Consider the following 16115-nt stretch of genomic DNA (forward strand, 5'->3'; position numbering starts at 1 on the left):
TTGTCCACGCATAGAAAGGCTTGAAAAGAATAAATAGTGAAAAGTCATACAATTATATAAATCATAATGATGGCACTTGTTAGACAGAGACTCTGGGGAGAATCCTAACTTCCACTAAAACCACTTAGTCGTGCATTGATGTCCATTTGACTTAAATGGGAGTTAGGATTTTCTCCTCACATTGAATATATATCAGGAAGGTTACATGTGTATCTAATATTATAAATGTTCCCTACTATAAAACAGTATAACCGTTATAATCTACTTCCCCAATGAACAATATTTCCTGTCCCAAACAAAGCACAGATTAAGGCAAATTAGCGAACAAAGGCTTCACACTGTGTTAGAGAAAACTTTGAAAACGCTTAATAACAGAAAAAAGTGAGAGAAAAACAGACTGAGGTGAAACAACACGGCTGAGACCTGAAATGTAGTACTTTGCATTGGCTTTCCAGTGGGCATAATAACAAAAATAACACTTTCAAAAACAGTAACTAAGTACTATTGTCACTCAAAAGTAGTGTAATCAACCGCTATAATGTGATAGTTCTAGTGAACATATTGCAATCTCTCTGATATGGTTAGGTCACGCATTCATTGAACCAGTGCCGGGCTATCTAGCTACGAGCATAGTGGGCCTGGATTGATCTAATTGAAAGGCATTATGTGGTAGACATTTAATCTAAGACAAAACACCGGACGAACAACATGCTCTACCAACTGAGCTACAACGTGTGGCTCAGTTGGTAGAGCATGGCACTTGCAACTCCAGGGTTGTGGGTTTGATTCCCACGGGGGACCAGTATGAATGGTATACACTCACTACTGTAAGTCACTCTGGATAAGAGTGTCTGCATTAAAAGACAAATTATATAACATTCATGTTTTCCATTTATAGATCCTCCCTGATAACAGAGATGATATTACAAATCAAAATGCAATAAAACGTAGTGCTTGGTTGGTTTCCTTCAGTAAACAAATAAACATCCGACTTTTATAAATACCCTCCTTTGCCGTTTGATGTTTCCTAACGTCAATCTCCTGAGTATACCGCAAGTAGTACAACACATTCAGTAGGAAAGGTTTATTTAAAGTAAGTCTGGTTCATTGGTTTCTGTACACGGTGTCCAAACCCCACCAAAAGAACAACAACGGAAGGAGGCTGGCTCTTGACAAGATGCTGTTCAGTAACAGAGCTTTAGTGTGATTAATAGTCCCTTTCACTAGAGAAGACGCATGTCTAATATCTAACCATTATGAAGACAATGAAAGTTCATAAGAAAACCAGTTGCTGTATGACAAATTGTCAACAACAACAAAAAAACTGATTCCTAAAGCCAAAAGACTGCTATATACAGTATGTACAAAATTGTAACCCCCTGGCTTTTCACACCACTGAGACAAACTGAACTGAGCCAAACCAAGCTGTAATCAACTGGCCCAGTTACTCATCGACCATAGTTGTTGTAACCAGCACAGTTTGGTTCAGGTTGGCATTGTAATGTGAAAAGGGTATTTGTGTAGTGTGTTATAGATGTCCGGGAAACACCTTTGGAGTGCTTGTTTTGCTGTGGTAGTGGAGACACACAGACTACTTCCTGATGGGGTCTTCAGCGTGCCATATGAGAACCTCTCTGGCTCGTCGGCCCAGTCCAAGAGCAGCCATGCCAAGAGCCCTGCTTCCCCCTGTTACTTTGGCCTCTGTAGGACAACACATGGACGGTTTACACTTTGTTTTATTCCCTAACTACTAAGCATGATAACACTGACAACTTCAACCTAATGGAAACAGAATAGGTGTACATGATTTGGTCTGTGCGTTACAGAATAGCTTGCCCAGTCAAGTAAGAGGGGCAGACACCATGGAGGTTTTATGTGTCGTTTATTCATCCCGTTCACCGCTTCTTGTTTGTTATACTTCTAAGTGGGTTGCGATTTTAAATACCCTTTAAATCAAGTTTGATGTGGAGTTTGATTTGTGGCACAACATGAAGATGCAATGTTAAGCTTAGCTTGGTTTCAAAATAATCCGTTTAGGAGCCATACGACATAATGACTTCTGTTTTTTTCTGTGGGGAAAGAAAGAAAACATGGAAGGGACGTATTGTACTCACCGCCATAGTAATACAGTAGAGCCATCCCCACCGCAACACCGAAACAACCGAGGAAGAACAGAGGACCTAGAGACAGAGGAGAGAGAAGAGGAGACTGTTTGTGAGAAAGAAAGGTATGTACCGTAAAAGGCATGTGTGTCTACAGTACGTGTGTTTGTATGTGTGACAGAGTTTCAGCTTTCTGTGTGTATGCTTACCTCGGTCGTTCAGCACATATCTCGGCTGGGTGGGTGAAGCTGTAATCGTGAACGGGTCTACAGAATCTGGGAAAGGGATTACAAAATGTCAGTGATTTTGGTGAATACATGTATGCAGGTTTTTAGATGCAAATATGCCATCGGTAGTGTACAAAAAAAAAATACTTGAACATTTTCACGTGAATAATAATGAGAGCAAATCTCAGCTCTCCAGAGACTGAGTGTCGGGGCGGAGGGACTAACCTCTGAGGCGGAGGCGTGTTGGTAGGCTGAAGTACACCTCTTCCACATGCAGGTGAAGCGCCCGGTAGAACTCCCGGCAGGCCTCTTCACCTTTCCCCTGCAGGTGAGCCAGGAGCTCGGCCAGTCGGACGCAGGTGGGCACATCAAGGTCCCTAAACTGGATCATCATGTCATATTCAGAATTCCAGATGTGTGTGTAGAATACCTCTCTCTCTCTCTCTGAATCTAAGTGATTACCTTCGGAAACCAGAAACGAACGTCCTGTACACGCTAGCCTGTTACTCAATTAGATTTTTTTTGTTACAGTCGGCCACGAGGGGCTACTAATTGACTAACTGCACGTTCTGGAACTAAATTCATGTTCAAGTGGTCTGGAAATGGAACGGATGCTTAGATCGAGTTAAAATACTGTAGATGTAACAAAGTGCTGCTTGAAACCACAGCTGCCTGAACAAGCAGTCATTCGCTACATTTCAGTAGGACACATCTCTTAGAGCAAAGAGCTCTGCGTGTGAAAGTTACAAATGACCTTGGTTCAAACTAATTTGTCCAGGAGGAAGTTACTCACTTTGGTGGCCTCCTTGTCTGTGAGGATCTGTGGGTAGATCCTGTTGAGCTGCAGGATGAGCTTATCCACTAGTTCAGTGTCCAGTCGACGGTCTGTCCTGAGGAACCGACTGTCCTCCAATAGCTGGTCATGGAAACTGTCTGACAGGCACGTGGGAATGAATCACAACATGATTCAAACGGTAATTGATTAACACCGAACACAGTTCTTCATATTAGGTCCAGGATAAGGAAGGATTCACTTTCTGATAATGAGGATATATCAACAAACAAACGAGGGAAGCGAAATCTCAAAACAGGGTTTTACATTTACAGCAGAATTTGAAAGTTTTTAAAGAATAGGTAAGCTATGCCAGGAGGTCAACCTCAACATTGCTCGTCAGGGACATCGTTTGTCCTAAAATAGCCAAGTGCATGTACTAACTCTCTAGGGTGAGATACATACGCATGATGCTTCACTGGCACCACCTACCGATTGCTAGAAATGAATTCAACAAATTGTCTGAAGAGGCAAATATAGGCTACCGAAGTGCTCAGGAGCCAGTGTAGCTACAGTTACGCGAGATGTGATAACTATGTTGCAGGTGGTTTCTACAAAAACCACAGAAAACTCAGAAAGATATTCATTAAATCCATGTTTTGTACATCCTGAGGAGGTTCCTTGCCATCTTAACTGCTGCACATCTAGCATTTCCCAGCGTCTTTGCAGGAACTGGTCGGTTCTATGCGACGCAGCCGTGGCCACTTGTAGAAGTACATGACAGCGCGTCACACTTTGCGACGAAAACAAAGATCTACACACATGCAAGAGACATCTCACTCGATACAAAACATGGATTTTATAAACATTATTCTGAATTCTCTCTCATTTTTGTAGAACCACCGGCAACTTGACAGACATGTATATGGCAGCGTTTGCATAAACTAAGCTGTAGGGTAAATCCATTTGAATTCAATCACTTTTCGACAGCACCCTTTCGATTTGAATACTTGCCGACAGGTGTATAAAATCGAGCACACAGCCATGCCATCTCCATAGACAAACATTGGCAGTAGAATGACCCGTTCCGAAGAGCTCAGTGACTTTCAATGTGGCACCGTCATAGGATGCCACCTTTCCAACAAGTCAGTTTGTCAAACTTCTGACCTGCTAGAGCTGCCCCAGTAAACTATAAGTGCTGTTATTGTGATGTGGAAAAGTCTAGGAGCAATAACGGTTCAGCCGCGAAGTGGTAGGCAACACAAGCTCACAGAATGGGACCGCTGAGTACTGAAGCATGTAGCGCGTAAAAATCATCTGTCCTCGGTTGCAACACTCACTACCGAGTTCCAAACTGCCCCTGGAAGCAATGTCAGCACAGTAACTGTTGGTCGTGAGCTTCATGAAATGGGTTTCCATGGCCGAACAGCCGCACACAAGCCTAAGATCACCATGCGCAATGCCAAGCATTGGCTGAAGTGGTATAAAGCTCGCCGCCATTGCACTCTGGAGCAGTGGAAGCAGTTCGATGGACGAATCGGGGTTTGGTGGATGCAAGAAGAACGCTACCTGCATGAATGCATAGTGCCAACTATAAAGTTTGGTGGAGGAGGAATAATGGTCTGGGGCTGTTTTTCATGGTTCGTTCTAGGCCCCTTAGTTCCAGTGAAGGGAAATCTTAATGCTACAGCATACAATGACATTCTAGACAATTCTGTGCTTCCAACTTTGAGGCAACAGTTTCAGGAAGGCCCTTTCCTGTTTCAGCATGACAATGCCCCCTGTGCAGGACTGGCATTGGTGACCAGAAGAGGACTGGCCACCCCTCATAGCCTGGTTCCTCTCTAGGTTTCTTCCTAGGTTTTGGCCTTTCTAGGGAGTTTTTCCTAGCCACCGTGCTTCTACACCTGCATTGCTTGCTGTTTGAGGTTTTAGGCTGGGTTTCTGTACAGCACTTTGAGATATCAGCTGATGTAAGAAGGGCTATATAAATACATTTGATTTGATTTGTGCACAAAGCGAGGTCCCTACAGAAATGGTTTGTTGAGATCGGTGTGGAACAACTTGACTGGCTTGCACAGAGCCCTGACCTCAACCCCGTCGGACACCTTTGGGATGACCACTCCGACCACTACCTTGTATCCTTTTCCCTCTTGCTCTCATCCAACACTTCTCACTCTGCCCCTACTCGAATGGTATTGCGCCGTCCCAACCTTCGCTCTCTCTCTCCCGCTACTCTCTCCTCTTCCATCCTATCATCTCTTCCCTCTACTCAAACCTTCTCCAACCTATCTCCTGATTCTGCCTCCTCTCCTCCCTTTCTGCATCCTTTGATTTTCTCTGTCCCCTATCCTCCAGGCCGGCTCGGTCCTCCCCTCCTGCTCCGTGGCTCGACGACTCACTACGAGCTCACAGAACAGGGCTCCGGGCAGCCGAGCGGAAATGGAGGAAAACTCGCCTCCCTGCGGACCTGGCATCCTTTCACTCCCTCATCTCTACATTCTCCTCTTCTGTCTCTGCTGCTAAAGCCACTTTCTACCACTCTAAATTCCAAGCATCTGCCTCTAACCCTAGGAAGCTCTTTGCTACCTTCTCCTCCCTCCTGAATCCTCCTCCCCCTCCCCCCCTCCCTCTCTGCGGATGACTTCGTCAACCATTTTGAAAAGAAGGTTGACGATATCCGATCCTCGTTTGCTAAGTCAAACGACACCGCTGGTCCTGCTCACAATGCCCTACCCTGTGCTTTGACCTCTTTCTCCCCTCTCTCTCCAGATGAAATCTCGCGTCTTGTGACGGCCGGCCGCCCAACAACCTGCCCACTTGACCCTATCCCCTCCTCTCTTCTCCAGACCATTTCAGGAGACCTTCTCCCCTACCTCACCTCGCTCATCAACTCATCCTTGACCGCTGGCTACGTCCCTTCCGTCTTCAAGAGAGCGAGAGTTGCACCCCTTCTGAAAAAACCTACACTGGATCCCTCCGATGTCAACAACTACAGACCAGTATCCCTTCTTTCTTTTCTCTCCAAAACTCTTGAACGTGCCGTCCTTGGCCAGCTCTCCTGCTATCTCTCTCAGAATGACCTTCTTGATCCTAATCAGTCAGGTTTCAAGACTGGGCATTCAACTGAGACTGCTCTTCTCTGTGTCACGGAGGCTCTCCGCACTGCTAAAGCTAACTCTCTCTCCTCTGCTCTCATCCTTCTAGACCTATCTGCTGCCTTTGATACTGTGAACCATCAGATCCTCCTCTCCACCCTCTCCGAGTTGGGCATCTCCGGCGCGGCCCACGCTTGGATTGCGTCCTACCTGACAGGTCGCTCCTACCAGGTGGCATGGCGAGAATCTGTCTCCGCACCATGCGCTCTCACCACTGGTGTCCCCCAGGGCTCTGTTCTAGGCCCTCTCATATTCTCGCTATACACCAAGTCACTTGGCTCTGTCATATCCTCACATGGTCTCTCCTATCATTGCTATGCAGACGACACACAATTAATCTTCTCCTTTCCCCCTTCTGATAACCAGGCGGCGAATCGCATCTCTGCATGTCTGTCAGACATATCAGTGTGGATGACGGATCACCACCTCAAGCTGAACCTCGGCAAGACGGAGCTGCTCTTCCTCCCGGGGAAGGATTGCCCGTTCCATGATCTCGCCATCACGGTTGACAACTCCCTTGTGTCCTCCTCCCAGAGTGCTAAGAACCTTGGCGTGATCCTGGTCAACACCCTGTCGTTCTCCACTAACATCAAGGCGGTGACCCGATCCTGTAGGTTCATGCTCTACAACATTCGCAGAGTACAACCCTGCCTCACACAGGAAGCGGCGCAGGTCCTAATCCAGGCACTTGTCATCTCCCGTCTGGATTACTGCAACTCGCTGTTGGCTGGGCTCCCTGCCTGTGCCATTAAACCCCTACAACTCATCCAGAACGCCGCAGCCCGTCTGGTATTCAACCTTCCCAAGTTCTCTCACGTCACCCCGCTCCTCCGCTCTCTCCACTGGCTTCCAGTTGAAGCTCGCATCCGCTACAAGACCATGGTGATTGCCTACGGAGCTGTGAAGGGAACGGCACCTCCATACCTTCAGGCTCTGATCAGGCCCTACACCCAAACAAGGGCACTGCGTTCATCCACCTCTGGCCTGCTGGCCCCCCTACCTCTGAGGAAGAACAGTTCCCGCTCAGCCCAGTCAAAACTGTTCACTGCTCTGGCACCCCAATGGTGGAACAAGCTCCCTCACGACGCCAGGACAGCGGAGTCAATCACCACCTTCCGGAGACACCTGAAACCCCACCTCTTTAAGGAATACCTAGGATAGGATAAAGTAATCCTTCTAACCCCCCCCCCCTTAAAAGATTTAGATGCACTATTGTAAAGTGGTTGTTCCACTGGATATCATAAGGTGAATGCACCAATTTGTAAGTCGCTCTGGATAAGAGCATCTGCTAAATGACTTAAATGTAATGTAATGTAAATGTAATGTAATGTAATGGATGAATTGGAATGCCAACTGCGAGCCAGGCCCAACATCTGTGCCCGACCTCACTAATGCTCGTGGCTGAATAGAAGCAAGTCCCGACACCAATGTTCCAACATTTAGTGGAAAGCCTTCCTGGAAGAGCGGAGGCTGTTATAACATCAAAGGGGGGACCAACTCCATATTAATGCCAATGATTTTGGAATGAGATGTTCGACAAGCATGTGTCCACATACTTTTGGCCATGTAGTGTATTTGCCCATTGTAGAAATACTCGAAGTGACTGTTGGACCTGAATGCCAAATCATTCAAGAGATAGTATTCAAAGTTTACACATTTTGGATACCCCACCATACCATGAGACACTGGAAAATATGAACGGTTGAGATTGATATTATTTAAAAGCTTGAAAACAGGGTTGTCAAACTATTTCATCATTTCTGGAGATGTTTTTATGTATATAATAATGACGTTTGTTTTTTGTCCTTTGTCAATTATCAAAAAAATGCATGAAGTCCTATTTTTTTCTTCATATATGCATATGTTGTAGCTTAGTCCCTAGTTTAGTTATCTAAAGTTATTGTGTTGTGCTCGCCATCGGTTGAGACAGAACATGCTCTTGAATATAGCGTGGGTGTCATGTTTTGGCTGATAAATGTACTAAAATAAAAATGTCTACCAAAAAGATAGTTGGAGGTCCACACATCAGAGAATATTGACTTAAATGGGAATATCTGTTGTTTTAAATTATACTGTCAATCCTCCAAAGGAAACCTTTTGAAATCATACAAATAGATATAATAGAATGGACATGATGCGATGGTGGGTGGGCCAGCAGTCATCTTTGTGGTATTATGAATTAGATACCATTTCAATTCAACTTAAAATGTCAGTGGTGTGTGTACCAGCTAAATTGCAGTGGTCTGAAGGGATAGGGTCTGAATCCATTTCTATGATTGAAATGACACCCACGCTGTATTCAAGAGCACGTTGTGTCTCAACCGATGGCGAGCACAACACAGAAACCTCAGATGATGTGAAATAGGGTCTAAGCTACAACATATGCGCATATTAAAATCGGAGTTTACGCGTTTTTGGATAATTGACGTTCAAGATTTAAGACAATTTTTATTAAAAAAACATTTTTTCTCAAAAAACAATAAAATAGTTTGACAGCATTGTTTGTAACCTTTGAAATTATATCTAACTCAAACGTTTATATTTTCCAGTGATGAAGACATGGATATCTCATGTATTTTGGGATAGGCATATGCAAAATGTGACAACTTTGAGCACATTTATCTTTTGGCATTGATGTCCAAAAAGTCACTTTCTGACCACTTCTTCCAAGGGCAAACACATGTATGAAAAGTTTTGTTTAAAACAAAAAGAACGCTGTCAAAAAGTGATTGAATTACAATAGATTTAGATACAGATCCCAATTTACTTGGCTTTGGGGATGGTTGTGGTTTTTTTTGGGGGGGGGGGGGCTCTTTTACATTCACTCTTTTGCAGGTGTTACTGTATAATTTATTCCACCCTAGCCACATTTCCTCGCCCGCTTGCATGCACCTCTCCTATATCAAGGTGTTTTGGTACTTCCCTTGTGCACTACGATTTTCCGTGTGCTAACTTTTACTATACCATAGTGACAGTGGTAGGTGGATCGTTTGTCCAGATCTAGCAAGTATACCACACATAAAAACATCCAAGGCTGCATACATTTTAAATATGAATCGACAAGAACAAATAGGAGAAGCTGATAGGCAGCGGAGCGGCAAGGTGCATAATGGCTCATCTAAAAAGAACAGTGAAGACATGAGACACAGCTCAAAAATCTCCACTATTGATCTTGTTTCGGGACAATGGAATTATGCTACCTATACTAGCCTACAACAGCACAATGCAAGGAATAATTGCGTCAGTGTTTTCAAGTGAGTACAACATTCTAGCCTACAGTGAAAATGTCACTTGAATAATGGTGCAAAAGCACCTATGATTTGAATGTTTCCTTCGATTTGGATCAGTTGCGGTCTACTCTCAACAGTTTATAAGGTCTAGAAAGGCCCAGTAAAAAGCTTAACACACGCTCTGCAGCTTCTCCAATCTAAACGCCAAAATAGTTCTAATTTAGCTTTTTTTTTTTTTTTATTTATGTATTACGTTTTATATGTGGCATAAACACAACCAGTCAAAATGTTGTAATATTACCAGACTACTTCAAAAGTCTCGTGTAGGCGTGCCCACGTCCGTCCAAATAGAATTCCAGCAGCCTCAAAATGGCTTGACATTAAACAGGTTTCCAACCTTTTTATGAGAGTAAATTGTCTAATAAAAAAATGGCACCACATCACGGGAAAGCATGCAGTTTATTAGGAAACGAAATAAATGATGATGCACTTCACAGGGTAGTGAAAGTCCACAGTGATGAGGTTGATTCTCCTTTCAATAAATATCAAAAGGGTCTTATTCTGGTGACATGATGATCAATGCTTGGCTGCCATTTGACAAAAACAAATAATCTCGCACTTTTGTCCATAATAATCTCATCAGCGCACGTGCCAATACCAGTGGCCACATTCTCTATAACCACGCAACATTGTGACAAAACCACCAGTACACCTGGAGTTGAAAATGCGATGGAATCTCATTTAACTTGTATTTTTTACTCGGTACATGGGAATTTAACCCCCCCAAAAAATGTATTTTTTATGTGCACTACATATTTACGTAGACTTTTATCTGCAACAAGTCAATTTGATGGAAACACAAATACTGGTTGTGCGGTTATCCAATACATAGCCTAAGATATAGGCTACCCACACTACGCACAACAGAAAAACATAAGGTGACCCCCGAAAGCCAGGTGGACATAAATTAGACGTGCATTCAGTAGTTATATTACTGTATATGCTGCAGCAAATGTAGGGACCACATGGGAAATAAGTCCCGACTCTGTTGTGAAATCCCGGTCTCATTTATAATTATTTGTGTATATATGTTTTTTTTTTTACTGACAAATAAAAATCAATCAATCCAAACGGTGCAAAGGCAATTCGATTAATGGAATGAGACATCTGTTAGAATACACCAAGAAGTTTAATGACATTCAGAGATTGTCAAGCCAAGCCTTCGATACTGGGTATGCCTACAAGGTAGGGAGGGATGCGTTTTCTGTTTGTCGAGATTGACATAGTCGATATATTGTGGTGTTGAAAACGCAAACCATGTTAGTATGTTTTGCTTATCGGTTGTGTGGTGCATTGTCACAGAAACCCTTTGATGGAAAAAATCGTTGCATATATTTTATATAATTATAAGGCATCAAAATGTTGAAAATCTGATTTCCTCCTAGCTGATCATTGCAAGCGGCTCTGATCGTGAAGTAATGACAGGCAGGGAGAGCAAGCTCCTCTGTGGTTGCGGTAGTAAAAAAAAATCCTTTTGGATTCCAATACAAATATCGTATTAGAATCCAATAGAAAACCGTATTCTATTTTGGAAGCTATCTTATAGAATACAGTGCATTCGGAAAGAATTCAGACCCCTCGACTTTTCCCACATTTTGTTACGTTACAGCCTTATTCAAAAAGGTGTACTTTTTTTTCTTTCTTCAATCTAAACACAATACCATAGCTACACTTGGCAGGTTTCCATTGACCCAGGTTTATTCGACAAAAGCAATGTTGCAAGAAAAATGTGTCATGGAAACGGCAGATATAGGAGACATTTTCTAAAGATCGACGACATTTTTAATCGTTTGACAGGGCCAGATGTTTCTTTTGTCGAACTTCCTTTATTGCGAAAAATTATGATGGAAAGGTGTTTTTCGAATAAATTATTATTGCCGAATCGTTTAAGGTAGTCTGCTACTTGCAACATAGTATTTTTCAACCATAAAATGTATGTTTCTTTGCAGGACAAGGATTGTCCTGACTTCCAAGAATACCGGAATTGCTTCCCCTTGCTTTTCTGCTTGGCTGGCAGGTTTCACCGTGTCCAATTATTTCAGATCTACAGTAGTGCAAGTTTCACCATGGCATGAACCGCGGTGATACGTTGGCACATGATAATTATTAGTATATGGAAAATATTTGTAAATGATTGCATTCTATTAGTGGTGGTTTTCGCTGGCTCCGAGACATGAAAAAAAGATAAATGGAGGGCATATAGGCTGTCGCCAATTTATTAATTTGCAATTTCCCTAAATGGGTAAAGTAAACACTTCAACCACTACATTTTTATTCGACACTGGGTTTTATGGAAATATTATAAACGGTAGGTGTGACGTCATGACGTCCAGATGTTTTATCGACACGAGATGGTTAAATGGCAACGCACTCTAGCTGGCAATTGTCGCATCTATTTTCTATACGAACTTTCTAAATGTCGACAGCAAAACAAATCACTGGACAAGTTAACGGAAACAGACTACCGAAAAAGATACAAATGTGTCAGTAGCTATACAATTGTCTCTTCAGACAATTTGTTGAATTCAGCTCAGTCTGCCTGCGTAATTGCTAGTAAAGTATCTGGCCAAAACTTCTCTCGCTTTCAGTGTCATTGGCTTACAGTATATGGGATGTGTTACAATGTGGCAAAGGGTAGTAGAATACAACAACTGGTGATGTCGTGTTACATTAGGTCAAAGGCGGACACGAGGTGTAGCCTACATCGGAAACTATGTTGCTAGAAATAGACGTAGCTGTCGGGAACACTACACTTTGCAAAAGGTTAGGCAATCAAGCGCTGTTAGCCCGACAGAAAACAGAAGTTGAAAGTGCCATGTGCCACCATAGCCACCCAAAACTATCGAAAAGACAGACGGGGTTCTTAAATTGTTCAAGCGCAGCGACAATATGTGGGTATGTGTAAATGACAAAACCCACATACCCATGGCAAAACAAACAAGAAACACAGTAGTACTATAGTTTAAGAAGTCGCCTACAAACCTCCCATTGTGTGGAGTCCCTTCTTTCCTTTGAGTGGCCCCTCCCTCCTCGAGACCATTAACACGACAGCACTGCAGGGAGTGGCTAGAACTTTCCCGGAAATGCCTGATACACTGTGTCTTATTTTAGACCGACAGCAGTACATTGGATAGTAACTATGAAGTAGCCTACAATATCAAGATGTCATTTATTTTATTGAACGTTGAATTAACATCCATATTATCTATTAAAAAAGTTTTACTAAAGGAATTTGTTATAATTTGATCTCGTTTGATTTACAGTAGGCCTCAATTTCCCAATTTGACTAATTTTAGGCCTATGCTATTATGGCCAAATTTTTGTTGTTGACGAATGCATGTTGGAAAACTTCCTAAATTGATACACAGACTATTTTAGAGGGAGACATAGAATGACCGAAGCAGAAATAGGATCAATATATATGTTTTAATAATAAGCCCAACAACACCACATTAAGTCTGAAGTTAAGTTTATACTATTAAGCATGCACCTTGCCAGTGCAACATCATCATCATCATCATCACCACCACCACCACCACATAGGTAGGTAGGCTACTGGCTTCTATTGAGCCTTCCACTGCTTAGACGTTGCCAGATCTTACAACGCCTGGATAGGTATTTTACCTATCAGCTAACCACATCATTATGTTATAGCAATCTGTCAGTCGATGACATGGCAAGCAACCATTGGTTGATGCATGCAACGAACCTAGCAGTGGGACGCGACCACCATCTCCACCCAAAGTCCCTTGAAGATAACATGGAAAATGACATCAATATGGTATCAATATGCCACCAATCATAATCCACATTATTGACAATAACAACATACATGACATTGTTTAAAATAAATACAAACAAGTTATTTAGTACAAAGATAAACTCAAATTGGATCAAGATTGTGAGTAAGTAGTAAAACATAATAGCATCAGCAAACAGACAGCATTTTTATACCGTATTTCCATATTGATACTGCGTTTAAATTGCACTTGTAAAAAAAAAAATAAAGAAAGTCATAAATGTAACTTTTATTGCATCAACAAAGCTGTGAATTAAATGGCACTGCAGAAGTGTTGATGACTTTACTTCTTCTGTTTGCTGAAGTCACAACAACTCTATTAGAGGACATAAAAAAGGCTAATAAAATTGCATTAAAACAGACAATTAAAGAAATGATCCTCCATACTTGTCAATTCTATATTGACATTGCCTGACCTTTGCCATACACAATAGAGTATAAATAAGTATGTGCATTAGTAATCTCTCAATCAGCCACTGTTGTAAATGCCTCGAACCACTAACTCGGCAGCCAAAGTTAACAGTTATAGTATGAAAACTTTTAAAATACGTTTTTTCTTTAGAATAATAATCATAATAACAGCCCCTAAATGTGCAATTCTGCAAGTTTGCAGGATCACAGAATCACTACACAAAATTCGCCACAGTTCCTGTTATTTTCCTCAATCTGTAATGACTGGGGTCAAAACCTCTCACCCCAATTCCTTCTCAAAGACATAGAAAACATAAAAAAATGAAATCTAGCTTCTATTTTGTGGACAGTAAGGCACTACTAGTCAAAACTAAGACCAGAAGGTAGAAGAATAAGGCACCAAAAAGCCTTCTTGAACATCCTGCTCTCTGGTTAACTTTTTTGAAGCACATTATAAAAATTTGCCCGGCGGTCATTGTAAAGAACCATTTGTTCTTAATTGACTCGCCTGGATAAATAAAGGTTAAATAAAAACATCTAAATACATGTGACAAGATTTAAAACAAAGAGAGAAAGGACTATTTCCAATCAAGATTTCCATCCATGTTCTTGCAGAGAACTTACATTAGCCTGGGAGTCCCACTGAATATTGACCCCAGGGAAAACTGTAGCAAGTCACTTTAGTTCCTATGACTTTCCTGCCTCTGATCTTTCTCTAGAAATAAATATAAATCAACACAGGTTTGCTCTCCATGGAAATTCTATTATGAATGCTTCAATTATCAACAATTATTAAATGCAACAAAAAGCTTATGAACACCTCACACGTTCACTGAGTTACAACAAGCAAAAAAATATAAATAAATACATTAAAAGGGCGCAGTCATCCGGGTAGCCGATTAAACTCAACTCCATGATTTACGATGGATTTGAGCGGCGACTATCACATAAAATGATTTCAGCACCCAAAACATTGCCCGTAATTACACGCGACAGTGGGTTTTTATGTGACGTCGGCGCTCCAGTTCGTCAACACTAGTCGCCACTCAACTCCATCGTAAATCGTGGAGTTGAGTTGGAGTCGGCTATAGTCGGGGGAAAGACACAAGAGTTATAATAGTATAGTGGTGGACAATGTGGAGTGAATGACTGGATCACAAATGAGGGTCATACTGTCGGTCATATACATAGAAATAGACCTCTATTGGTCATCATACCGAGGAGACTCTCTTGTTTCCTGTAGCCGCACAGAGGGACTAAACCCCTGGGGGTTTCACGTGTGTCTGTAGGGGCCTGGAGCATGTGTGTGTGTGTGTGTGTGTGTGTGTGTGTGTGTGTGTGTGTGTGTCAGAGGACGTGAGCAGAGTGGAGCTGAAGTGGATCGTGCTTCACCGAATTTCTAAAACGTTGGAGCGTCGGCCTTCTATCCCGCTTCCAATTTCGCTCCGGTACTGCTCAGCCACGATCTCTGGGCATGCTCTAGCCAGCATTTTTCATTTCCTTCATTATGTTCTTTTAATTATGCCTATTATGTTGTATTTATTTAGCCTACCCCTACCACTAATGCAAAGAGATGTTGATACGAGTACATAGTCACAAAAGTAGATGGGGTGTTTGTTAAATGATCCCTTTTAAACAGAAAATGAATGGAGCGAATTTGGAGTGGCAGAAGACCGCTCCGTGAGCAATGTGTGGGATCTCTGACCGCTCAACTCCGCTCACATACTCTGGTGTGTGTTTGCACTCAGAAATCAAAGTCCTCGCATTACAGCAGTGTGTGTCTCTGACATGGGTCCCAGGCCACGGGGGGTGGGGGGGGGACTGAAGTAATCATCGGCAAGGTGACTGTCAACCTTTTGAAGGGGACACTGGGCTTGATTAAATTACTGTAGAATGGAGAGAAAATTAAATAACATTAAAATCTGAGCGTTTGATTATCATTTGGTCAGTCTTCATTTGATACAATCTAATTTGATAAAATCATTACCTGCGTTAGTGGCATTGGAAAGGTGGGGGAGTCAGTGGGGTTAGGATGGTAAGGGATAGTCGTGCACAGTGGACCATGATGCAACTGGCTGCAGGAAGCAGAAGACTCACAAGTATGGTACTCAACATGCAGGTAAGGGATGATCATGAGTTATGAGGTAAACGTAAGTTACACCAGCATAGAGGTTTCTGGTGACAGGCAGGAGAAGATGAAGAGGATGAGGCAGACATGGATGACTGGATGAGGGTTATAAGAGAGTTGGAGTGTATGGAACAGATTCACTCAGTCTTCACCTTACTCTAAACATTTCAAAACCACCAGGCTAATTCACACAAAACTAGACCCATATATCATTTTTAAAAGCTTATT

General features: G+C 42.4%; 2 protein-coding genes across 2 annotated transcripts in view; both read right to left on the reverse strand.

Annotated features, from left to right (window-relative positions):
* Positions 1-1069: 1069 nt before the first annotated feature.
* LOC106565157 (caspase recruitment domain-containing protein 19) lies at positions 1070-12636 on the reverse strand. The gene is made up of 6 exons (XM_014131964.2): positions 12532-12636; positions 3123-3262; positions 2555-2711; positions 2312-2377; positions 2115-2180; positions 1070-1701 (listed from the first exon to the last, which is right to left on the reverse strand). Exons 1-6 carry the CDS (start codon positions 12587-12589, stop codon positions 1592-1594), a joined length of 597 nt encoding a protein of 198 aa, XP_013987439.1. The 5' UTR covers positions 12590-12636; the 3' UTR covers positions 1070-1591.
* Positions 12637-12956: 320 nt separating this feature from the next.
* Positions 12957-16115, reverse strand: part of LOC106565154 (protein bicaudal D homolog 2) — a 58238-nt gene continuing 55079 nt past the window's right edge. Inside the window, exon 8 of the mRNA XM_045691498.1 lies at positions 12957-15645. Within this exon, the coding sequence (XP_045547454.1) occupies positions 15643-15645 (3 nt within the window). The 3' untranslated portion in view covers positions 12957-15642. The remainder of the gene's footprint in view (positions 15646-16115) is intronic.

The sequence above is a fragment of the Salmo salar genome, chromosome ssa12 (genome assembly GCF_905237065.1).
Source record: "Salmo salar chromosome ssa12, Ssal_v3.1, whole genome shotgun sequence".
Lineage (NCBI taxonomy): Eukaryota > Metazoa > Chordata > Actinopteri > Salmoniformes > Salmonidae > Salmo > Salmo salar.

Bases quoted from the DNA above. Each gene is read 5' to 3' on its own strand.
- LOC106565157 (XM_014131964.2), bottom strand. From the start codon at position 12,589: ATGGTCTCGAGGAGGGAGGGGCCACTCAAAGGAAAGAAGGGACTCCAC. The intron at 3,263-12,531 runs GTTTGTAGGCGA...CGTGCCTGTCAG, and splicing joins GGGACTCCACACAATGGGAG to ACAGTTTCCATGACCAGCTA. The intron at 1,702-2,114 runs GTGAGTACAATA...GTTGTCCTACAG, and splicing joins TCTACTGTATTACTATGGCG to AGGCCAAAGTAACAGGGGGA.